This window comes from Leptosomus discolor, chromosome 7 (genome assembly GCF_034619465.1).
Source record: "Leptosomus discolor isolate bLepDis1 chromosome 7, bLepDis1.hap2, whole genome shotgun sequence".
Lineage (NCBI taxonomy): Eukaryota > Metazoa > Chordata > Aves > Leptosomiformes > Leptosomidae > Leptosomus > Leptosomus discolor.
This window is the reverse complement of record NC_141397.1, coordinates 38864051-38888085: the sequence shown is the minus strand read 5'-3', so window position 1 is coordinate 38888085 and position 24035 is coordinate 38864051. Positions and strand designations below refer to the sequence as shown.

At 47.7% G+C, this 24035-nt stretch overlaps 1 protein-coding gene across 1 annotated transcript; it reads right to left on the bottom strand.

Moving 5' to 3' along the window:
• Positions 1 to 1442: 1442 nt before the first annotated feature.
• Positions 1443 to 23814, bottom strand: THAP4 (THAP domain containing 4). The gene is made up of 6 exons (XM_086468021.1): positions 23738 to 23814; positions 21665 to 22821; positions 13046 to 13205; positions 9996 to 10105; positions 8528 to 8631; positions 1443 to 1594 (listed from the first exon to the last, which is right to left on the bottom strand). Exons 1-6 carry the CDS (start codon positions 23812 to 23814, stop codon positions 1475 to 1477), a joined length of 1728 nt encoding a protein of 575 aa, XP_086324147.1. The 3' UTR covers positions 1443 to 1474.
• Between the last annotated feature and the right edge of the window lie 221 nt (positions 23815 to 24035).

The window sequence follows — 24035 nt, the reverse complement described above, 5'->3', positions numbered from 1 at the left end:
GAGGGACGTGCCGCACCACTGCCTGGACATCTGTTACAAATATTCAGCCACGATTGTGTTCCTCCACTCCACTGCCATCCATTATATATGGCCAGGATGGATTAGTGGGGCTCAATTACATGTGAGAAATTCCATCGAGGGGCTGGAACAGAATCAAGAAGCAGCAGATCAAAGCCTTTAAGCACCGATCGCCCAGCAAGGATCCATTACAGGTCCCTCCCTGGTCCCACCACAGACTGGCTCTCATGGGGGGAAGAGCTGATGCCACCCTGCAATACACCTGCAGTGCCAGAGCAGGTAACGCTGTGCTGTAAGGGGGGGATTTTGCCAAAAGCCCTGCAAGGGTTGGATCTTCCTTGAGGTACCAGAAAGCTTCACAAACATCCTGCCTCCTGCTCCCCCTGGAGCGCCGGGGAAGGACAGGGAGGGCCACGTCTATGCTCAGCACGGCCTGGGGCCTCTGACAAGAGGATGCTGCTCAGAGGGAGCCCTTGGGAAGTACTACAGAGCCACGTCCTGCTAGCCAGCATTTTCTGACCTAAATCTCTGCAAGTTTCTGATGCAAGGGTTGGCATCAGAAAGCTTATGAGAAAGAAATGTAATGGCCAAGGCCCTCCCTAGAGGCACACACCCACCACAGAAAGTGTTTGGAGACAACTGGGGAGAAACGGAACTGGAACAGCCTCTCCTACCTCTGCTGCAGACCAGAAGTAGTGCTAGACCTTTACCTCCCCCTCATGCTGAGGACTCGATGACAGCTTTGATGAAGGTCAAAGGCTGCATCCCAAGTTAGAACAAAGAACTGCCAAGATCGATCCCCACTGTTCACTATTTCTTTTCTGTCTGTTCGCTCACAGCTGTCATGCAAACTCTCCTGCCATTCTGTACTGAAGCTAGGCAAGGTCTGGTCCTGACCTCCAGGACCGCTCCAGGTCCTTTCAAGTCAGTGGGATGGCACCCTCAGGATCAGGTCCTGCAATAGTTCTGTCCCACAGCAAGATGCAGATGCTCCCTGAGTATTTAAGCAGAGTTTCATTAGGCAGGAGCTGGAGTCCTCAGGGTCTGTCCCTGCAGCACAAATCCATTCTTGATCCTGCTGCTTCTGTGGCATTATTCAGGTTGCAGAGAAGGGTCCAGGAGGTTGGAGCTGCAACCCAATGCCTACTCATGAACAGGCATCAAAAATCCCCTTTGTAACCACTGCCACAGCAGAGGGACGCGCAGACCCCTGTGCAATCACGCCCAAAGACACAGCCATAAAAATAAAAGCTTTTTATTATTTTTTTTTTCAATATACCATTACAGAAACATCTGAGTAACATTCTCAACAGGGCAGGCAGGGCTGCGGCCCTGGGGGCAAGCACAGGCAGCCAGCTCCAGCGTCTGCCACACCATGCTGCTGAGCTGCCGCTGCTCTCGGTGCACAACACCCTGCTCCTCACCCTCGGCAGGTAGAGACCCAGCCCTCCCGGTGTCAGGGCATCACCTTTTTGTAGGTAATGTGAAGGTGCTGAGTCATGGGCTGTGTAGTGGTTGCCATTGAGACAGTTTGTTCGAGTTTCCCATCGGAATTGAGCCTGAATTTTCTGGTAATCTAAAAACGGGATAAGAAAAGAAATAATGAAATCGAGCAAACAGCATCCATGGGCTAAATTCCTTATCTGCGCTTTCTACCTTCCCCCGGCCATTCTCGTGGTTTCTGTCAGTGCACCACAGATGGAAGGATATGCTCACTACAACTATGCTAGTAAACGAGTTTTCTCTCCTACAGAAGGCAGCCCTTTCCAAAATACCTGCTCCAAGCCCCAAGACCATTATCCATGGAGCAACGCAGTATCCTGGTGCTACTCCAGACATCACCTCAGCACAGACAGGCCAACATCCCACCAGCAGAAGAGCAGCTCCCAGCTGGCAGCTCAGGGAGATGCTCTGTGCTGAATGATGTCAAAACCAATTGGGCTCTCTGCAGGTCACCACGCCGTAAGGAATAAGGCGCTGCTCATGCTATGTGGGGAGATCGGAGCCTGCTGAGACTCAGCTTGCACCTGCAGTCAGGTGGGGGTTCAACCTCGGGCAGGAGGGGAGAGCACTGCTGTCCAGGTGACATCGTCCCCATCCCTCCACCCAGGCAGGCTGTGAGTCTGTGCTGCACCAAATCTCGAGAGAGACAGTTGGGGGTTGCCCTGTGAAGCTGGACCACTTCGGACCCATGCAAGGAGATGCCTGAACCCAGGCTTCAGCAGCTTCCAGAGTGGAGGAGGGAGCAGCTAAGCATTCACAGTGTTCAGCACAGGTCACAGAATCACAGAATGTTAGTGGTTGGAAGGGACCTCAAAAGATCATCTAGTCCAACCCCCCTGCCAGAGCAGGACCACCTGGAGTAGATCACACAGGAACACATCCAGGTGGGTTTTGAATGTCTCCAGAGAAGGAGACTCCACAACCTCTCTGGGCAGCCTGTTCCAGTGCTCTGTCAGCCTCACAGTGAAAAAGTTTTTCCTTATGTTAATGTGGAACCTCCTATGCTCCAGCTTGCACCCGTTGCCCCTTGTCCTATCATTGGCCATCACCGAGAAGAGCCCGGCTCCATCCTCCTGACACTTGCCCTTTACATATTTATAAACACTAATGAGGTCTCACCCCTCAGTCTCCTCTTCTCCAAGCTAAAGAGACCCAGCTCCCTCAGCCTTTCATCATAAGGGAGATGTTCCACTCCCTTCATCATCTTTGTGGCTCTGCGCTGGACTCTTTCCAGCAGTTCCCTGTCCTTCTTGTGCTGAGAGGCCCAGAACTGGACACAATATTCCAGATGTGGTCTCACCAGGGCAGAGTAGAGGGGGAGGAGAACCTCCCTCGACCTACTGACCACATCCCTTCCAATACACCCCAGGATGCCGTTGGCTTTCAGGTCGTAGGCCCGCTCCTCAGTGTCGCTGAAATAAAGGAGATAAGTGGGACCATCCTTTTTGAACCTCAGCTCCTGTTCCAGACTAACACTCTGGAGAGCACCACTCCAGCTGCCCAGCCCAGCAGCTGAAGGGCCATGTAACCACGTGGATGACACTAAGGCACAGCAGCTCCCTGAGCGAGCACTGCTGTAAGGAGGCAGCTTGGCTTGGACCCTGTGCACCCAGCACTTTGGCCCTTTGCACGATTTCAGCACAGATTTGCTCCACATCACCCAGAAGAGCTGCTTACACTGCCTGGTGGCCACTTGCCTCTTCCCATGCTGAACACAATCCCAGGGTGAAGAGAAACAAAGCCCTGTGGACAGCAGGATAACCTGCAAGCATGATTAATTTGCAGTCACTTAAATCAGCCCCATTTAGAAATTCCTAAAATGCAGAGGCTTTTGCAAATGCATTCATCTCCAGTGAAGGTCACGCAGGTGCATGTCCATGAGCTATCACAAGCCTGTATGCTCCAAGACAGCATCCTCTCCATTAACACATTCGTTCCTACGCCCGCAGCATGCCCTTAATGCCAATATCCAACATGTCCTTCCAGGAGGTTATTTCCAGAGAGCAAAGCTGTGCAGGATTGCAGAGGACACACCAGTGTTCTGACATTCATGGAGGCGACAGCAGGAACAGAGCCATATGCAAATGATGTTTTGATTAATATTTGCTGATCAGATGGGGCTTTCTTTGTAATGCATGACAGTGTTCCTCACATATCCTGAGCAGGAAAAGGCAATTAAAAGGAATACAAAAGACACTCCTGGAAATCACCTAACGCGTGACCTTAGCTCAGGATTCCCAAACAGCCCATTTGTTTCTTAACGGACAATAGCAGGTCAGACAACGAAGTCTGAATGCCAAAAGGAGGAAATTAAATTAACTGGGGAAAAAAAAAAAAAGAATAGGGGGATTTTCTCTTAAAAGCAAGCTTCAATCAAAGGCTGGCCAATGGTACCGTGGGAGGGCAAGCTCCGTATACACCTGAGATGCATGGGGAGACATTCCCAAACAGGAGAGGAAACATGAAGCACTGGGAAAGGGCCATGCAAAACTGCTGAATTCAAAGTAAGCGACAACCACTGCTGTCCTCTCCTCCTCAAATCCAGTAATTTTATCACAGAAGACAACCAGTTCAGCCAGGCACCATTTACCCATGGTAAAACCATCCTAACTGTGCCAAATCACCTTCCCCTTCCTATGGACAGAAATCTCCAGGGGCTGAAGTGAGGCTGCCCAGCTTGTAGCTCTCCAGGTTGACCTTCAGGTGCTTTCTGAAGATGGGTGACCCACGTGCCATGGGTTTCCAGTCATAAGGAAACTCCACTGATCTCCATCACCTTTCAAAGATAATATTGTGTGGAGAAATGCCAGGCTTGTAAGGTTCAACTCAAGCAAAGTAAAGCAACATGTTTATTATGCCCTGGACAGAGCAAGGACAAGAGCTGAGCAACTTGTTCGTCTGGCAAAAAACAGCACAAGGATAAGAACGCTGGTATCTGCTTCGCCCTTCTACAAACCTTGCGAGGGGAGAGAACAGCTGAAAGAGGGAGCCTTGTGGTGTCAAGACAGCTCTGTTTCGGCTAAAGAGTGAGGGACCAAGTAGGAAAACAGTGTCAGCACAAAATTTTGAAGGCTACGATGCCCTGGCGTGAAACTTTTGCTTAATTATCTAGAAAATTAATATTACAGTTAACACCCCTGTGTATGATAATGAGAATTATAGAGATCATGCTATACATATATGTCACTCCATGCTCCACCTAAATCATGCTATACATAACCCAGGGGAGGGGAAACAAAGACTTAGACAATAAAGAGAGGAGAATAAGGGGTAAAAATTGGGAGAAAGGGACTGAAAAATCTAGAAGAGATGGTCGATGGCTGGCTAGGGACGCCTTCTTGGCAAGAATTGCACCTTCACCCCTGGTGAAGAACACCCAGGAACACTTGGCCAGCATTATCATATTATATTAGTGCTATTGCAGTAAGTGCATTTATCAACGGCAATTCCATACCTGGTGTATCTGTTGCCTTAATAAATTACCTGTATTTGTGAAACTGTTTCAGTGAAAGTCCCCGCGAGCACTCTGACAGGCAAACGTCACATCCTTACTCCTTAACGCGAGAGAAAAATTTGGTGTCACGGACAGGATTGGCATGGATCAGCTGTTGCAAAAATGTAAGTGTGCACCATCCCAAGAGGGAATAGAATGGGCCCGAAAATTTTGGAAAGATGAGGACAAAGTGGTAGAGCGAATAGAAAGATGTAGGACTGAGCAAAGAATCAAAGAAGGTAAAGGCGAAGGAATTGTTCATGCAATATTGGGGGCTTGCCTATCTTGCACACAAAAGGAATTCCAAAAGTCCCCTTCCCCTGAAAAAGTTGCAGATGTAGAATACGCTGTTTTGAAGTCAGAAAATGAAGTACTGAAAACATTGTTGACCTTTGAAAGAGAGACCTGGGAGAAACTGGGGACATGGGTAGATACCCTCACAATTGAAACCCAAAACCTAAAAATAGAAAACAGGCAACTTAAAATGCTACTGGCCTCGGCCCAGAGGCAAGAGAAACAACTACAGGTAAAACCAGATCTCTTACTGAGCCAGATGCCATCCTCCTCAGCTAAACAAATTTGCAAATGAATACACTGTGTCAATCCCAAGACATGGGAGGGAAACATCTGGTACGATAACAATGATGAACTGGTGGAAGATTCTGATTGTGATCTTACCCCAGAACCCGTACCTATACGGTCACCGATCAGAACCGAAACAGCAAACGATGGAGATGATGATATTTGCACTACTGTACGCACTGTCCCATGGTCTCCCACTGAATTGGCAAAATTACAGGAAGAACATTCCAGGCATCCAGAGGGATCTGAGACAGAATATGCGTGCCAAGTCTCCCCTACAGGGGGCACCAAATCCTATTAAGTGAGGAAGAAGCAGGAGGCTACTGGGCCCCTGGAGTGTTTTTAACCACCACCACACCAGACGACCAGAATTACTCACTGACTACACAGGCTGCCTGCTGGGCTGGTGGCATAGATCCACAAGACAGAGGAGATTCCCTTGTTCTTGAGACCTCAGGGTTCTCCGATTTGGCTGCGCCTATGCATAAGGCAGCTTGCACACAAGCAATGCATGAGAAGGATGAGTTAAGGAGCTCCCCAATGCTAGCCCCTATTGATCCAGCACAATTAACTCCCTGTATCTGTGGCCTCCTGGATAGCCTAAAAACACATGTACCTAATGCTCAGGACCACATACAAACCACCAGTGCTATGAACGGTGCTGCAGCTGCTGCACAGCCTCCACGGGAGCAGGAACACGTAACCACTTGGAGTTTGTACAAGAAATAGTGAATTATGGGCATTGCATGGGCTGGGTTGGATTGACCACTGGGAAACCACCCAAACACCCCCGTCGAGTTCGCTAGGTCCACATGGCAGCCTTGCAGGTCCATCAGCCAATTCCCTCAGTACCCACATACTGCAAGGACAGTCCTGAAGTCTAAAAATATTTGAAAACATGCCTGTTCTCCAGACACTAGCAGAGGAACATGAGCAGGGTGTTTGGAAACAAACTCCATCCAAGAGTGCTCCTTCACTCCCTGCAAAGCATCTCTTATCTACACACACAGGGTGGGAGCTGAGAGACACTGGCTCCTCAGAGAGGTAGGAAAAGTCCAATATGCTGCAATTGTGCCTTCTGTCCCATCAGCGTCACCCCTAGTAGGGACAGACCCCCGGGGACTGCTCCTCTCTGTGCTCACAGGGAACTCCCCACACCTCAGCGCAGCCATGCCAGCAAGCACCTGCAGCACAGCCCTGGCCCACAGAATGGGTCTTCCTGCCTGAATTACAGCTCAGCCGAGCCACAGCCATCCCAAATCACTCTTCAGCAGGAAGACAACATTATTGGTGAAGTTTTCTCAAAATGAGCAACTACAGTAGCAGCACACGTGCCCTTACATGACACTTGTGGTCTCTTCAGTTCCGTGGGCAATTTGCGCTGCTCTTGGTGAAGAAGAAAACGCATTGGGAGCTGGTTACCTGCCACACCCTCTCATTCCACACCCTCCTTCACCAGCAAGTGCCTCCCAGACACCCACTGTGACCAGTACTGGGCCTGACCTGCACTTAGGTGCCAGGTGAACTTCAGCTCCAGCGGTTCCCTCTTCCAGCCTTAAGCCAGTCAGCCTTGGATCCCTCAACCAGCAAGACATTTGCTGACTTTCTGTTGCTTTCCCCCTCTCCTCCTGCCAGTCTACCTGCTCACATTTCAGGCAGTGACTCTGAGAGGGCGGTCCATTAAATGTTTGTAATTAAGAGCTCCGCTGCCTTGGTGATATTCATAGTATTTAACTACTTTATTTTTCCTGCTATAGAAAGGAGGCAATACAGCTGCTCCTGGGAAAGGAGAAACCCAACAACTTAAAAACAAGCATCTGAACACAGCGGGGTTACAACAGCCTTTCTGGAGTCAGGACATTGTTTGTGTACGCACATATAATTTTTGGCACGTCAGTCAATTTAGGGAGCACACTTATGACACTGGCTGCATCTGCACAAACTTGTGCTCTCAGTTATCTATGGGTCTAGTTTTATAGCACATAAAAACTAGGCTGCCAAACTTCAGCCTTCAAGTCCAGAATAAGACAACACTGTATTTGCTGCAAAGTAGTGTCTTGTCTCCCGAGAGCCACACCTCACTTGTCACCCTTCAAAAACTGCAGTCACTTGGTTCACATGTTATCAGAGAAAACAAAACAGGTGTAAGAAGATGCCAGTACCTACTCCTTCTGTGAGCTTGTTCAACCTTGCTGTCTTTCTCAGCTGCTAGTCAAGCCAAGACAACTTTGTACATGACAGCTAGGATTCCAGCGGTGACCTCAGTACGCCAGACTAACTCCAGCAGTGCTGTCTTACTTGCAGCTCCCTGTACACCGTCCAGCTGTGTCAACAACAAACCACTGCTATGCTAAAAAAAACCCCAACATCAAAAACCAAGAAGCAGTCAACCAAGACTGGAGCTGACAGCAAGTGCCAGCCCTGCTGAGCAGCCATAGATAGGAAGAGAGCCCACAGCAACCTGTGAATGCCCCAAAAAGCAGGCAAGCAAGAATTGCAGACCAGGCGGAGCTCCAGTGAAAGGCTGGTGCTCCTAAAATACCCTGACGAGGCCCAATACTGGACACACCTTACGTGTGCACCCTCATGCTGTAATTAATCCAGAAGACCAGCATTAAGAAGTAACACCACTGCCATACAAGGGTCTTTAGACAAGACTTCCCTATTGTCTTCCCTAAAGACCTGCTGGAGACAGGATTCTGGGTTGGCTGGTCCGATTCAGCATATCGGTTCTGATCTTAACGACCCCTCTGTGTCTTGTACATCTTCTGAAGGCTGCTACAGAAAGGATAAACTAGGATGCCAAGCAGTATTTCCAAGGACTCTTGATGTCAATCTGCAATTAAAGCATACTAATCAACGTATCCTCTCAACCAGACACCTTCTGGGACTAGCAATACCATGTGAACTGCTCACCGCCTGCACACTCACCTGCTCTACATGGGGCTTCTTGGCAAAGGAGATCCTGGCTATGGAGTGAGAAGCTATAGACAGCTCTTGTCCATTCACCTCCCCTTCCTCCACCTCCACCAGACCTAGTGAGAAGCAAGGTCATATATATTATTAGGCTACAAAGGTTACTTAACAGTGTCACAATTATTAGGCTACGTAACAGACCACCATTCTCCCCAAAAATGGTTTTATTTGACCTAGCACATATCAACAACTGCAAATCCATGCAACCTCAGGCACATAATGCTGATTAGAAAAGTCTAGGCAAACAGACTTACTCATACCATGTGGGATGAGCATTGCATTGGCAGTTTTCCCTTCAGCACCTCCTCTGGAGTTTTAGATGCAAATTTAAGTATCAACTGGGTTTTAATACTCTTTCACTTATAATAATTTAGATGTGATTCTCTCTCTCATTCAGTCCCTGTAAAGTGTGTAACAAGTACCAAGGCACTACATGTGGACAGCAGGAGATTCTCCTAGTTTAGGAGCGAAGAAAGACGACTGCACTGAGATTACTCTACAAGATTGTTAAGGGGACGGTAGGAGAGAAGCTCCCCCACTACAGTGCTGCCAAGGCTCTTAGTAGCACCACAGCCCATACAGGGGTACAGGGTCTCTAACAGGGAACCTGCTCTGCAGGTCACACCAAACCCTCCTGGACAGAGAGGCTGCAAAGGGGGTTTAAAACCACCACAGCCTCACAAGCTCTACCCTGCACCGCAGAATCAAATACAGCAAGTGCTGACATCGGCAACAACAGTTTAAGTGGGAGGTTAGTCCTGACCCTGCTTAGAAGGAGCAGCTGGCCAAACATCACACCAGCGATAGAAGGAGGACTCCAGACCCAGGAGCTCACAAACCAAGGCATGCACCTCTCTATTTCTGCCACAGGGTCAACTATGGCTGACTCACGGGAGCAGTGGAAACAAAGCATCTTATCTGCATGCGTTCCCCCTGCCTCCCCCCCCCCCCCGAAAAAAAGACTACGAAGGCATCCAAAATGTCACTGGCCACTTATCACCTGCCATCATTAAGGCTCAGACTGCAATTCTTGTTACAAATGCAGGGGTTCCTTTGGTTTACAAGGCTACGTCTGCAAATACTAACATATCATTTGAGGAAACGATCCCCCTCGAGTCTCCTGCATGTGCGGATTTTTGACTTGCAGTCCTTTCCTGTCACACAAAGCTAGAAAGCCACATCAGTTGGGCAAAGCCACAGAGCCAGTCCTCAAAACTGTGCTTTTGACACAAGCTCATTTATTGATTTATTTTCACTGTGGGTTCAGCCACCAAAGGGCAGCAAGCTGCTCTTTTGCACTGAACCCACAGTAAAAATAAATTAAATGAAACTAAGAGGTGCAATAATTTTACAGAAAAGTGATGAAATGGCACAGCAGGTTAGGAACTTCCTCTTTTCCCCAGCATGGGTATCAGGTGTGTACCTGTGTTCTGGGCACTGATGAAGGCCACCTTATTAGTGTCAGGTTTGAGGCGGATGAAGCCACACTCGCGGTGCATGGGCTTCCTGGTGTCCGGATGGAAGGCGTTGAACCTGAGGGGAAATCAGAATACAAAAGCTGCTGTTTGTTGTACTGAAGCTACAGTGTTTGGCCTGTTTTCACCTCTGAGGAAACGGTATTTTATTTAACCACATGATTGCCTGCAGTATTATTTGAAGAGTAAAAGACTGACAACACTTCACAGCTGGGATATGTAAATGTGTAAAAATACAGTAATTTTACAGCCACAACTACTTCTTAGAGCTGGAGTTTGTTTTTAAGTTCAAGCTTCAGATTTCCCACAACTCCTAGGTCCTTCTAAGAGCTAGCTCAGAAACTCCCTCAGGAAGTCAGACATTTCACAGATGGTGAAGCCATACTCTGTCTCAAATACTTCCTTTTCTCAAATAAATATCTGGAATTACAGTATTGTCTTTATTTATTTTTAAACCTGGCAAGGTGCAGTTTTTGCATATTACTTGCTGCGGGCAGTAACAAAGCAGACTTCTTTCTCCCACCATGCTCTTAAAAAAAAAAACCCAAAACATTTCAGCTCAGATTCTTATCTATTCTTTACGAGGCCTTACAGTTGTATGTTTGGTCACCCGTGATGTGGGTGATTACATATATCATGTGTGTTAATGTATTACATTAGTGCTACAGCATCCCTGAGTCTATACAGGTAACTGAATTAAACAGCAGCTTAAACACAATAGCAAGCTACGTATCTATATAATATAGTCGACGATCCTGTTGTTGTTTCTTTATTCTAGACTAATCTCTTTCTTTTCGTACTGTTTTTCATAGAATTTCCCACTCTGCATCCTTCTACAGGAAAGGAGACAGAGGCAACCCTGGAGCTGCTGCTGCTGCTAAATCTGCACCCAGAACTCCCTCATGTGATGGTGGTTTCCACACCTGCCTCTGCTGTGCGACTGGGATGTGCCTGCTGCAAACTGCCAATACCAGTCACCTCGGCCACTGTGACCTGGCCTGGCACTGGGGATACACTGTATTGTCAGCTACCACACCAACGGTGACCAGGCAAGTGTGCAAGAAGAGCTTGACCAAGGAGCTGGTCCAGGCACTGACATGTAGCAAACTGGAGCAGTTATTTACTAAAGAAGCACTGAGAGCTGAAAAGTCCAAAGCAAGTGTTTCCTACGTGAAGTAAAATATAATGAATCATGCAGAGTCAACGTTTCCTAGAAGGCCAGCAGCACAAGGTGGAGCACATGGCACCCCTGCACATGGTACAAGAAACCCGTGGTCTTCAAAGAACTGGAGACGAGGAAGGGGGAGCACAGCTAAGACAGGCAGTTAGGGAGGAGTCTGGGGGCCTTGCAGCTGCTTCTGGCTCCCCAGTGTCCTCTGGGTACAAATACACAAATTACTCCTGCTGTTTGGCTTCGTCTCTATATAAAGGATGTCTCCTTTTAACCATGTGGTTACAGGAAGAACCAGCAATGACTTCTGTTGGTGGCACAGGCTGCATCACTGCTAAGGACTGTCCTAGCATCTCAGCCTCTGTGCTCTGCAGCCAGTGAAGCCCATTACCCTACGGAGTCGTGCCTCATGGTGAGATTATCTAGAATCAAAGGAGAAATGAACTTAAATCAGGCTTCTTTCAGTGCTTGGAGTATTCAAGAGACATATGGACTGTCTTGTACAGTCAGGTGGCACTGCTCCAGGAGCCAGGAGGCACAGGGTCTCTGTCCTCCAAGCCTGCTGCCTATTTTCTTGATGCTTTCCAGAGCTCGACAGGTCTGAGCTGTGTATCTCCTTGGCACAAAAAAAAATAAAAAAAGAAAGCAACTCAAATTAGCAACTGTTTACAAGTTGGAGATGGAGGTGTAGACAGAGAACGACTGTCAGAGCTTTGTTTCTTTGGGAAACTGGACTAAAAATGCCACATGCTGAGCTGGCAGCTCTGTCACAACGAATGGCACACACCAGGAACACAGGGCATCTTTCATACAGTGTTGGCATCTTGTCATTATTCTTTTCTCTGATTTTCAAAGCAACAACCTTTCCAACTCACCCCTCCCAAAAGAGTACTGGAGCAGCAGTGAACAGTTAGCTAACGCGTCACTTCTCTTCCTCCAGATTTCTTTTCCATTTCTCTTAGAACAATGACTTGCAGCCAAAGCAGTTACGCTATCTGCCTCCTATCCCATGAGTTTGTTAAACACTTTAATTTTTCTCAGATTTTCACGGTGGTGAAGACTGAGTACCACAGTTTAAAATGGACAAACTTGGCAGCCACGCCACAGCTCCTTCATTTATTATATCTGTAAGTGGGAGTTCCACAAAGCAGAATGATAGCAGTTGTAATGCTATTACCTGAAGATTCATATCTAATTAGACAGCTACTGACAGCAAGAAGAATGGTGCGGGCTTTTTTCTGGCCATGAGGGCAGTAGATCTTTTGGCTAACACATGCACCCAGTGCACATCACATTGAAGTGGAAGAATCACTGGTCTTTCGAAGACAGGTACGGAATTTCCACAAATGACAGTGATGTCTATGCTGGAGCCATTCTTGGTACCTCGTTACTCTCTCTATTCTAAGTCATATTCGCAGCACCCTGAGTTACTTCTCGCTATGTAACCCTCAAGACTGGTGGGCCACAAGAACTGTACATGGCATCATGGCCACAGTCCTGATCCTGAACTTCTGCACGAGTTCACAGATGTGAACTCACTTTTGAAAAGCTCTGTAGGAGTGCACTGTACTCCTGGGCTAGTGAATCTTCAGTGATTGCAGGTGTGCAGCGGTGGATGTGTTGCCATACCATGCCAATTAAGCACAAATTTTAAAAGAAAATAGAAGTCAGACCATGCAGTCACATATCATTACATCATCTCATCTGGGAGGTGCAAACCTGTTTACTTTGGAACCGGAAAAGCAACACAACCAACAAATCTCACTGGAGCCATGCCTGACCCCGATCCAAAAGCTGCTGCCCACACAGAAAAACCCCTAGACTTACGAGAAGTTGAGCATGGGCTGCCCCACGTGAGAGATGTGCACTTCTTCCAGGTACTGGAAGGGCTTCATTGTAGGGAAGGTGCCGTCTCCTGGCGGGTCTGAGAGCCAGGTGCCCAGCATCCAGGACAGAGGTTCCATCACAGGATTCAGCTGGGGAGTCTCTGTGGAGGAAGAAGAAAGAAGGAAGAAAGAAAATTCACGGATCTGTGCTCTGCAGCTTGCTGTGAGCTGCTTACAGCTGGGTGGAGGCAAATACAGAACACCTCGGAAATGGTCCAACGCAGCAGCAAAACTTTTCTGTAGAGCAGCATCAGCAACAAAGTGCAAGGGAAGACAGGGAACAACAAACAGTCACGAAAAGCAGGTCTGTTTTCAAACCTGCTCTTACATTGAGCACTCTTCCAGGTGGCCCATTTCTGACTCCTCTCTGTAGCTTGATCTGAAGAGAAAGCCCCCTCCCATCTACATGCAAGGAAGGAGAAGACTGAAATCTCAGCGTAAAGAATTATCACTAAATGATAATTAAGTCTCAAATGCTCTGGCCTGATTTTTCTCAAGCTCTGAGTACATACTGTTCCTGTTTGTTTCAGAGACCAAGGAAACGAGTCCACACTTCAGAGGAAAAAAAAAAAAAAAGGCTACATACATATTCAAGATCCAAGTTTGGCTGTAATTTTTTTTGAAGAGGTTAACAACCGACCTGCACTTGTACAAAGAGGTGGGGATCATTCAGAAATTGTCCTGCTTAGGGTCTGGACTAAGAGTGAAACGTTTTAAAAACAACAGGGTGCCTGCAAGTTAAAGCTTAAATGGAAGAGAAAGTGACTTCCCTTTGTCATTGCATTTATTAAGCAACCAAGGTCTGCTTCACAAAGTTGAAACTTCTTTAACGAATCATTTTAGAAAAGCTTTGATAAACAACAGTTTTGCATTTTTCTGTGATTTCAGACAGTGTGACCTGGAAAAAAAAAATAATCAAGAGAAATGGAGGCAGACAATTTAAAGCCACACGAACAGCAAAGCAGATTCACTCCTAAGGTGTAGGCAGCAAAAGCAACACAGCACCCACGTGATCTCAGAAAATACCAACAGAAATGAGATGCCCACTACTCTAGGTTAGCTGTTTATGCAGACAGTATGACTGAAGTATACTTAGAGCATGTCCTTCTCCCACTTGCAGAATAAATGGGTCATACTGGCAACGTGGGAGTTGAAGGATGTTGTTTCCCACACCTAATGGTATCGTCCAATACAAGAACAAAACCTGTCCAGCTGGTCTAAAAGGCACGGACTCAGCTGCAGGGAGAAATCAGGACCTGAAAAGGTGATGCTGTGGGTAAAATTTGCTTGATCGGTCTGAGTTTCACTTTGCTCAGTCCCAAACGTCAGGCTAAAAAGAGTGAGCGAGGAGGAAGAACAGAGAGTCTGCACCTGGAAAGCCAAAGGAGGGGGAACAGAAACTTCCTCAGGTAAAACAGAATTACCGCTTTTGTTATTTATTCTCTCACAGACAGCAGGTTTAGAAAGCCAGTCGGCATGTCAGCAAGATGCTGCTAATTACTCTTCTTTATCCTGAAGTATTTTGCAATTGAAGCAACGTGAGAAAACATGAGAGTTTGCTATGAAATAGGTGATAAACATCTATGGCATCAGAGCCAGCCTTTGCACAGACTGTCCACCAGCCTGTGCACTCATCAACAGCCTACCAAGGTGTTAAGTGAACCGGACAGTATTTCATTATACTTACCTTCCACCTGTACCATGAGCAACCAAAGCAACAGAAAATTATTTTCTTGTGCAGCAAAGACCTTAACACAGTGATGACCGCTAGCAAAAGTGCAAAACTATTGCTACAAGAAACCCCATGCTTCTACACCGCCTCTTAGGAACCAGTTTCCCTTTCTACTTTCCTGTTGAGAGCCTGCAGTTTGGCAAACAAGGAGAGTATCGCTACCCCGTCCAACTGGTATTTGCCTTTCACTTGCCACTGCATACACTGCATTTCTTTCCAAGCTTTCTGCAGGCTCGAACTCCCAATGTAGAAGGGAAGAGCGAAGCTTTGGAAAGGCTAGAAGGGACTGCAGCCTGGACTGCTGCTGCCCTCTCCTGGGTCACGAGCTGGCAACAAAGCCTAGGAGCTGGATGCTTTCTGTCATCAGAGCGTTTGTAATAGGGCACTTAATTTTCTTCTGCTTACCAATCTTGCAGCATTTCAGGAAAAAGCATCAAAATGACAGACGAAAGAAACAGCTTTAGCAATCTCCACTCTTTAGACTCAGTCACAAACCAAGAGAAGCCAACTGATAGATTCCAGCACCCAGAGCGTGATTCCAATGCCTTGCTGTGCAGTGTCCAGCCTGGCTGGAGGTGCTTGACCAGGCAAGCTAGTCTTGCTTCCAAAGAGCTGAACTTTTAGTCAGCTGAAAAGTGAAGATTTAGCTGAAGTCTACAGCATCTGGGCAAAGACCATGGCCAAGTGACCATTATTACTTTTCCAAACTACCCGGATGGCAGCAAAGCCAAGATGAGTTTTTTAGTTCTTCGTCACTTGGCAAAGCCGTGAGCCATAGAAGTGCTGGTGGGAATAAGGACCAGAGACTCAGTGAAGTGCAGAAGAGTAAACACATCCTGATCACATCCTATGCAGTGCTGCTCTTACTTTGGTATCAGTCTCTGACTAGTGGACTAAGACCTTTTTTCTCCCTGGCAGCCTTCTGTGGCAGAGGGCCAAGCTGAGAGAGTGGAAAAGCAGAGTATGGAGGCAGACAGGAAAGAGGCTGATTGAGTCCATCAGAAAAAAATAGGGGTGATTTGAAAAGAAATTAGCTTCTTATGGGTGGGGTGGGTAACTGCAAGACTATTCTAGCAACAAAAAGTAGAGTTTAAAGAGGAAAATATCTTTGCTGATCTGCTTTGTTTCAAGCAACAGGTTTATAGACGCAGTCACTGTCAAGAGGAATCTCACTGACAAAGGACCATGGACCTCCCTTTTTAAAGATCTCATCTTTTGTCGCATCACTTTTACAAACAACCTGCTACTACAGCTTAAAAAGTAAGTGTGTGACAATATCAATAAGAACCACGGATATAAAGAACCACGAATATGAAGAACCATGTCTGAGAATTTGTAGTGCAAGAGATACGGCCACCCTTCTGCATGTTTAAAGCTTCAGCCTCAGATGGGGTCCTCTTAATGCTGTTTCTCTTGCATCCACATGCAGAGCTTCTCTTTTATCTAATAATGGGGAAGCTCACACTACAGCCTCTTTCGTAACAAGGACATTCCTAGAATCACTTTCCTCTACCAGATGACACACTTTCTTGAAGCCATTAGGAACCCAGCATCTTTGAGACCTTTGCTCCTCTATGAACTGAAATCAGTCACGACGCTCACAAGTTGCAACAGCTTGGGAGACAAAACACACAGGCAACCTGATCACCTGGATCTCTTTTCTTCAGGAAGCCACTCAGGCCAAAACTGTCGTGTCTGTGCCAAGTCCTGCACACACGAGTCAGCTCTGTTTCACCATTTGACTCCACTTCATCCCTCTGAACTCACGGACAGACTGTTTCCACAGCTTTCCCATTCATGGAGGGTTTAGAAGTCAAATCCCTCCCTGCACTGTAACAAAGTCAGACTGTAACTGGCCGTCCACACTTTGCAGTGTGAGACTGCATGCTCTCCCTGCCATGAGACAAACCAAATAAAGCGGCTGGACAACCCCCTCGGGCCATGACTACACAGGCTTCAGCCAGCATGGTTCTCAAGTGGGATCCCTGGCACAGAAAGCTACACTGGCACAAATTCCTATGCAGCTTTATCAGCAAAACCCCGGCGTGAGCAGCCAGCTGGTTGCTAGCAAGGCAGCTAACCTATTTCCCCTAAGCTGGGGAATATTTGCTGCAGGAAACTTAAGCAAAAAAAACCACCCACCCACCCACCCAGCCATAAACCCCAAACAAAAATCAAACCAACTCACACAGCATCTTCTCAGTCTTCAAAGTACAGGGTCTACAGCAAGAGCTGGGCAGCCTCCTGCAGTCCCTTCTTGCTCTGAGTCACTTGCTGGATTTAAAATCATCATCACCAAGGTTCTAGTAATTAAGGAGTAGCCTTGTTCAGCAAACCTTTTCCGTATTTAAGTACAAGAAGGCGGCTTTACACTCTGCTGCCCTTCCCCGAGTGTTGCACCCCTTTACACACTTTGCTGATGCTCCCCCCAGTAAAGCATTCCTAGCACTGACATGCTCTAGCTCCATCCCTGCTCTAAAACCTGGGAATGCGGTTATGTTCACAAATTGCCATCTTACAGCCTATCTTTGTAATTAATTTCGTGACTAAGCACCAATGTGTTATTGCCTCTGTTTCTAACCTCTGTGTTAAGATGCTCCAGTGCCTGTAGTCACTGTCAGAGTTCTCCTGCACTACAAGACAGAGAAAACATTTTAAAAATTAAACACGAGAAACCCAAACAGCCTACCTGAACTTACCTCAATGTAGTTTACTTTCTCTCGAGTTTTCCTTAGTTAGCATTTTCATTGCTTCCTAGCTGCAAGCTGTTTTTTTGTTATGAGTCATTGCCAACTCACTGCAGAAGTAAATGTTTAATGCACAAGCTGTATAGGCTGTTAGGGAAAAAACCTAGAAAAAACAAGACCATTCCACTGAAAAAAAAAACCCAACAGCAGAGCAAAAAGGCTTGTTTCCCCACTTCCAACCTCCCTTCTCTCCAAGCGGGGAGTGAAAGAGCCACCTCCCTGACCAACCAAGCCCCCAAACCTGCTGCTTGGCTGCTCCCACGCGGGGCACGAGGCAGCTTAGCTCCCACCTGCTGCAGGGCAGCATGGGCTCAGGCCATAGGTCTCAGGCCATAGGTGAAGTCTCACCTAGCCTCTCTTGTGATGCCTTCTGCCACAGATTCAGCCCCCCTCTTAACCTATGCACACATACTCCTACTCCTTATCTCGCTCATAGCTTACTTTATAGCTCCTTTGTTCTTTGCAACACCCACTTACTCTATTGACCAGCCTTCTACCCTGGCCATTCCCATCCCAGACAAGGCAGATAAAAAAAAAAAAAAAAAATCACAAGCAGCACCTACCATCTCAGAATAAGAGTATTTATCTTCCAAAATCTAGCTCCAAGTTAACGTGCAGCTGCCAGGTTAGGAGCGCCTGCCCTGACAGAGGTAGTTTTTCTGACAGCACATCTCTGCAACCCATTATAAGTGTTTCATTTTCAAGCTAAACTGCACAGGGACACATTGCTGTTCAAGTCCTGCTCAGACAGATGAAAAGTACAGCAGCTCACATCCTTCCACAACCCCACTTCTCACTGCCACCAAGGAACACAATTTTGCTATTTGTTTTCTGCAACATGAACAAAAACCTGTGGCCACCTTGATGGGAAACACCACCTCAGGCCCCGCACACCAGGCATCAGGAGTCCGTCTTGGCACAAACCCAGACATTTAATGTTCAAGTCCTTATGCTTGTCCCCAAAGTTCATCAACTACACTTCATTCACGTGTAAAAAGTATTATAAGAGACCCCATTTCTATGCTGGCTTTCTACAAATACTTAAAGACAAATCTAAGCTGGAAGGAAATATGATTTCCTACAGATTCCTTCCAAAATTCTAACCATTTTTCACATGGACTCATTCTGCAAACTCTCCGGCCTTTAATATGACCTTCATGAAATCAGACACACAGTGTGGAAGCTATGCTCCAACAGCTGAATTCCTACAGCTTTACATCTCTGATAAATACAGACACTTGAATCCCATTGAAACTGAAACATACCTGTGTTTGCTCCACTGCCAGCCATAGTTTGCAGAGTTATTCTTCTGTTGCTTGGTCTAGCTCTCTAACCACCTTTGCTCACCAGAAAGTGTTTTGTGCAAGGTTGATAAGATGGCTATAAGGGAAGTGATCTCATGATTAGGTAAGACAGTGGTCCTGGTGCCTGCTGGGAGATGTAGTTTTACAAAAGGACCAAGCTTGAGCACATTATGATGAGACGATCCTGTGAAAGGAGCATCTCGGACCTCCTCCATCTGTGCTCGCACTGGGGGAGTTATGGTGCAGCAGAGCTGTGAAACCTTCAAGCAGAACAGGATGTTCAGAGAGTACTTGCGTATCAGAGGACAGTGCTGTTAAAACAGTCTCCCCTTCCCCAGGACACTAGATCCGTATTTGTTTGCTGGCTCTCCCTAACTTCTCCCAGTTGTTCTCCAGAAGATGCACCTAACCTCATTCTGCCTGGTGCACTGTGCCTGACGATGCCCCTCTGCTGGAAATATTCCTCAGCCTTTGGTCCATGGACCTCAGAAGTGGCCCATGAAACAGAAGAAAACATTTTCCTACTAAACAAGTGGGCAAATTCAAAGTTGAGATGAAAAAGGTCCCTGTGGCAACTGTGCAGGAAGCAGCGCAGGGCTTCTCCTGAAACCAGTTAGTCGCCCCCCCTGTTAAAACAGGTTGGGAAATAGCGCTTGGGTGCATTGTGACAGTTCGAGCACGCTGTGAGTCAGACTCACCCAGACTGAGTCACCGATCCTCAAGTGCGGCTGGCAGGGACTGCGTGCGCAGCAGTTTTGCAGAAACCTGCTCTTTCCAGCCACTGGTAGTTTGGATACAGCCAACAGCAATTTACTTCTCTCATTGGAGGAAAATACCAGTTGAGGACTAGGACCAAAACAAAGATCTGCTTAACAGGTCTGGGCCTAAAGCTCATTTTTCTGCTCGCGATTTTGTGGAAGCAGCTGAATGTCAGGCAGCAGCAAAGAGAGGTCTCAGCTCATGGAGTTGGGATGTAGACACATAACAACCTGCACTGCCAGTACTTATACTGCCCATCCCCAAGGCACTGCCTTTAGAAGGAAAAAAAACAGGCTCAGGCTCAGGCTCACAGCTAATAACATCACCTCAACTACACATCAGATGACTTAGGACAACTGAAATGTAGTTACTTACAAAGACAATAATTATTATTAACCTAATATATTACCCAACCATATTTTTATAAATACCAAGAAGCTTTTCTGCAATTCGGCTTTGTATTACAGTAAAACTTAAGTGTCTAGGCATAAACCAGACTCTGCCCAGCAGCCACCAACAAACCCTTTTAAAAAGCCACCAGCCGAAGAGTTCCCTAAGAACTTCCCATCGCACCAAGCTACAGTCGCCAAAATGGTTCATTTTCACTTAGTGATCACCATTTTTGTTGACAGGAGATGGCAGAACAAGTAACAAGTTGGTCAATTCATTTAAAAAAAAAAAAAAAAGACATTTTCCCTTAGAAAACAGACTATGTAATTCTTACGTTCTTATAGAAGATATTCTTAATACGTAATTCTCATGTTCTCAAAGACATATGTATAAGAACATCCATCTCAGGCAAGAAAAGCAAAATCATAGTGCTTACGAGAATAAGCAGGATTTATTTCCTTGCACTTGAGTGAGGAAAGAGGCCATGCCATAGTAGTCTGGAAAACGTGTCTGCCTATGCCAGTATCACGTTTCTCACTGTGCCTAACACTACACATCTTTAGGAGCCATGAGGTTTCTTCTCCTAAAGAAGAAGAGATGTGAGAATTACCATCAGGGGATACTTAACCATCCATGTGACCCCTTCCTCAAGAAAGCCCCAAGTCACACAACCTTCACAAGGCAACCCTACATCTTCTCAGCAGCCATACAAACACCCACCTTCGTCAGATGCTCCTAAACTCTTCCCCCAAATTGTGTCGTGCAACAAGAACCATTGTGCCAAAGTTCTATCAGCTGTACGTTAAAGCACTCTTTTTCTTGCAAGAGGAAGGGTTATGACCCAATTCGACTTCTCCACAACAACCTTTTCACACGACCTCATCCCTCACTGAATTCCCCTAGGCTTTCAGGTGCCTCAATTTATTATTTTTTTTTAATTTTTTTTTTTTTAAATCAATAGACAAGTCATTCTCCATCTCCTCCCACTTTATTATGCGTTTCCTGACTTCTTCTGCCTTCCAAGGAAGGAAATGATCAAACCACAGACATTCAGACATGAAAAGTGACCTCACTGCGTATCATGACACTGTCATATTTGATACCTACCACCTCGCTTAGATTTCACATATCCTGAGTCCTGACTGCAGTATATGAAATCTAAGATCCAAAAACTTCTTCCGTCACTGGATAAGACTACCACAGCTCTCCCAGACACCTGCTGCCCATGACAGCTCATCAACCCACCAAAAAAATTCACAGGAACACTCTAAAGGAAGGCAAATCCTAACAGGTGCTATTGAGTCACAAACAAGTTAAAATAACCAGGAAGAAAAAAAAAAAAAAAATAATCAAGAGAGTTGTCTGCAACATCATGACCTAACTTCTCATTCCACAGCAGGAATCACCTCAGAAACTTCTAGGATAGAAGAAATAGCTTGTGTGCCCAAAACCCCAATTCTTTCACCTCTATCTGTCGGTCTAACACAAGCCACTACTTCTCCTTCCAAAAACGTACTGTTCTCATACCTCTTACCCATCACATCCTTACGACCTCTAACTTAAACAGCCTCTCATTACTAAGAAAATGGCGCATTCTGCCTGAACGCAAAGCCACCGGGAATACTGACCACAGTCCTGGGATAGCAGGCTGTTCAAGTAAGGGAAACTGATCCTCTTCAGCTCATCTAGCTTCTCCTTCAGCTTCCTCACTTGACTGTCAGAGCGACTGATCCTCTGCCTCAAAAGTTTCAACTCTCCATTCTTCTTTTCTACCTGCTCACGCAAGCAGCACACCTGACTTTTGCTCTGCCTGGAGGAGAAACAGTATGAGTGGAGGGAGTCAATGAGCTTGCAAGCTCCGGAGGCCGACATGATGACCTCGTTGATTGACATGGGGTTGGCGTCTGTGTCACCTTTCCGCCCCACCACAGCCTCAGCGGCAGGCTGAGGGGTAAGGTCTGCTGGGGACGCTGACAAACCCTGGGAAGGTTTCTGAGGGGTTGCAGTGAGGGATGAAGTAGGGGAGCCTTCTGCTACGGCCTTATCATGTCCCATCAGACGGCTGCTGCAGCTTGGTTCCACGTCTCTCTTTGGCCTTTTCCTTTCTAGCTGCTCTTTCGGGAAAGACGGCCGCTCTCGGGCATGCTTGGAGGAAAAGCTGTAAGAATGAAGGGAGCCGATGAACTTGCAAGCACCAGAGGCAGGAGGCGTGAAGTCATCGACCGACACACCACTTCTGTCTGCTACCCAGCTCCCCGTCCAGGTGGCTTTAGGACAGTCCTCCACAGGAGATCTCTCAGGCTTTTTCTGAGGTCCAGGCTTTGCAAGCAAATTATCACCTAACGTCCTTCTCCGAGAGCCGTCCAGCTGGCTGCAGAGGTGCTCTTCCTCCTCAGATCTCGATCTGATTTCCACTTGCAAAGTCGCCTCCTCCATCTCTTTCGTCTCTTGCATCACCATGAAGTCCTGGCCTGAAGATGAGGTCCTCTGAACTACCTCACAGCCTCCTTCCCTTGGGTCTTCTCCATCCTGCAGCGGCATCTGGCTTGCTATTTTTCTCCTGCTTCTGACATAATCCAGGTTGTTGTGTTTTTTCTCTGCAAGCTGGAAGATAGTAGGGACAGCAGTGGGCTTCAGCAATCGGTGCTGGTCTTCCAGCCGCTTAGAAAAACTGTCTTTGGTGAAATGCTCACTGCAAAGAAACGAATACTTGGTGGGAGTCCAGTTGTCTCTTTGAACAGCTTTTAGCCACTGAATCAGACGCTTTGAATCCTTCAGAGGGAATCTAAAAAACAAACAGAAAAAAACCATGAAAAAATAAGTTGCATTTTCGAAGTCACAAGGATTGGTACTCTTCGGTTTAGGAAATTCTTGTGAAAGCTGTATTTTAGCAAGTTACGCTTATTTAAGGATTATTTCACTTTGGGCCAAAACACTTGATATTCATTCTCTCTGTTAACAGCTCCACTTCACAAGCAGCACAGACCTGAAAAGTGTTGTTTCCCTTTCCATCAGCAACCAACCCGCTCTTCAGCTGCTCACCTACCCTACAACCAAGGCAGCAGCCTGCCAGCAAGGAACAAGGATGCGACGGACACGGGAACACCTCAGCTCGGCCGCTACGTTGTCCACCCACTGCCTCTGCAGCCCTGGGGATATTTATGCCAGGTCTACTTAAGAAGGTGTAAAAATGCCTGGACTGAAAAGAGACCCTGAGTGGCTGAACCAGGCGCCTTTTCCAAACGGGCTGGCATCAGTCGCCTGAGATAACGACCTTCCTGTGGGGACTTACCTGTGCCAGCATCCCCAGCGAGGCCCCCGGTGCGGGGAAGAGGCGGGGGGCCAGGCCGAGGCAGTGCGGGGGGAGGGGGGCCAGGCCTCAGCATAACCCCGGAGCCCAGGCCCTGCGGCAGCGAGGGGGATCTCCCTGCCGCCAAGCCGATTTCTTGAGGTGTTAAGGAGCCCAAAGCCGGTCCCCCGCGCTGAGGGAGACAAAGAGCGGCCGCTGCCGCTCGGGGCCCGGAGGTGCCGGTGAGGGCCGGGCAGGCACGGCAGGGGAAGGGCCGCGGGGGCATACAGCCGCCCCCAGCCCGGCGGGCAGGCCGGAGCGGAGCCGAGGGATGAGGGAGAGCCGACGGCGGCACCTGCGGAGGGCAGGGGGCAGCGGGGCCGGAGCGGGCCGGGCGGGTGGCCGCCCTTACCTGTGGAAGGAGACGGAGCCGCGGTGCGCCTTCCCCTGCCGGTTGGAGCAGTTGGCGGCGGCGCAGCAGATCACCATCTCCGGCCGCCGCCGCCGGCCGGGCCCGCCCCGGCCCCCGCCCGCCAGCCCGGGCCGCCGCCAGCCGTACAGCAAGATGGCGGAGCCAGGTCACCCCGACCGCCCCTCCACCGTTGGGGAAGGGGTTTCTGTACGGCACTGCCGTCAACCAAGATGGCGGTTGCCACATGGCCGCCGCCATTTTGGCCGAGGCGACGCCGTACAGCGCGGGTGCTGTGGGG

What these genes read in the sequence shown, in the direction of transcription:
- THAP4 (XM_086468021.1), bottom strand. Translation starts at nt 23,814, where the DNA reads ATGGTGATCTGCTGCGCCGCCGCCAACTGCTCCAACCGGCAGGGGAAG. An exon ending in CATCAGTGCCCAGAACACAG is followed by an intron (nt 8,632 to 9,995) that starts GTACACACCTGA and finishes GCTTCTCACTAG; the next exon opens with GTCTGGTGGAGGTGGAGGAA. An exon ending in AGAAGCCCCATGTAGAGCAG is followed by an intron (nt 1,595 to 8,527) that starts GTGAGTGTGCAG and finishes TCCCGTTTTTAG; the next exon opens with ATTACCAGAAAATTCAGGCT.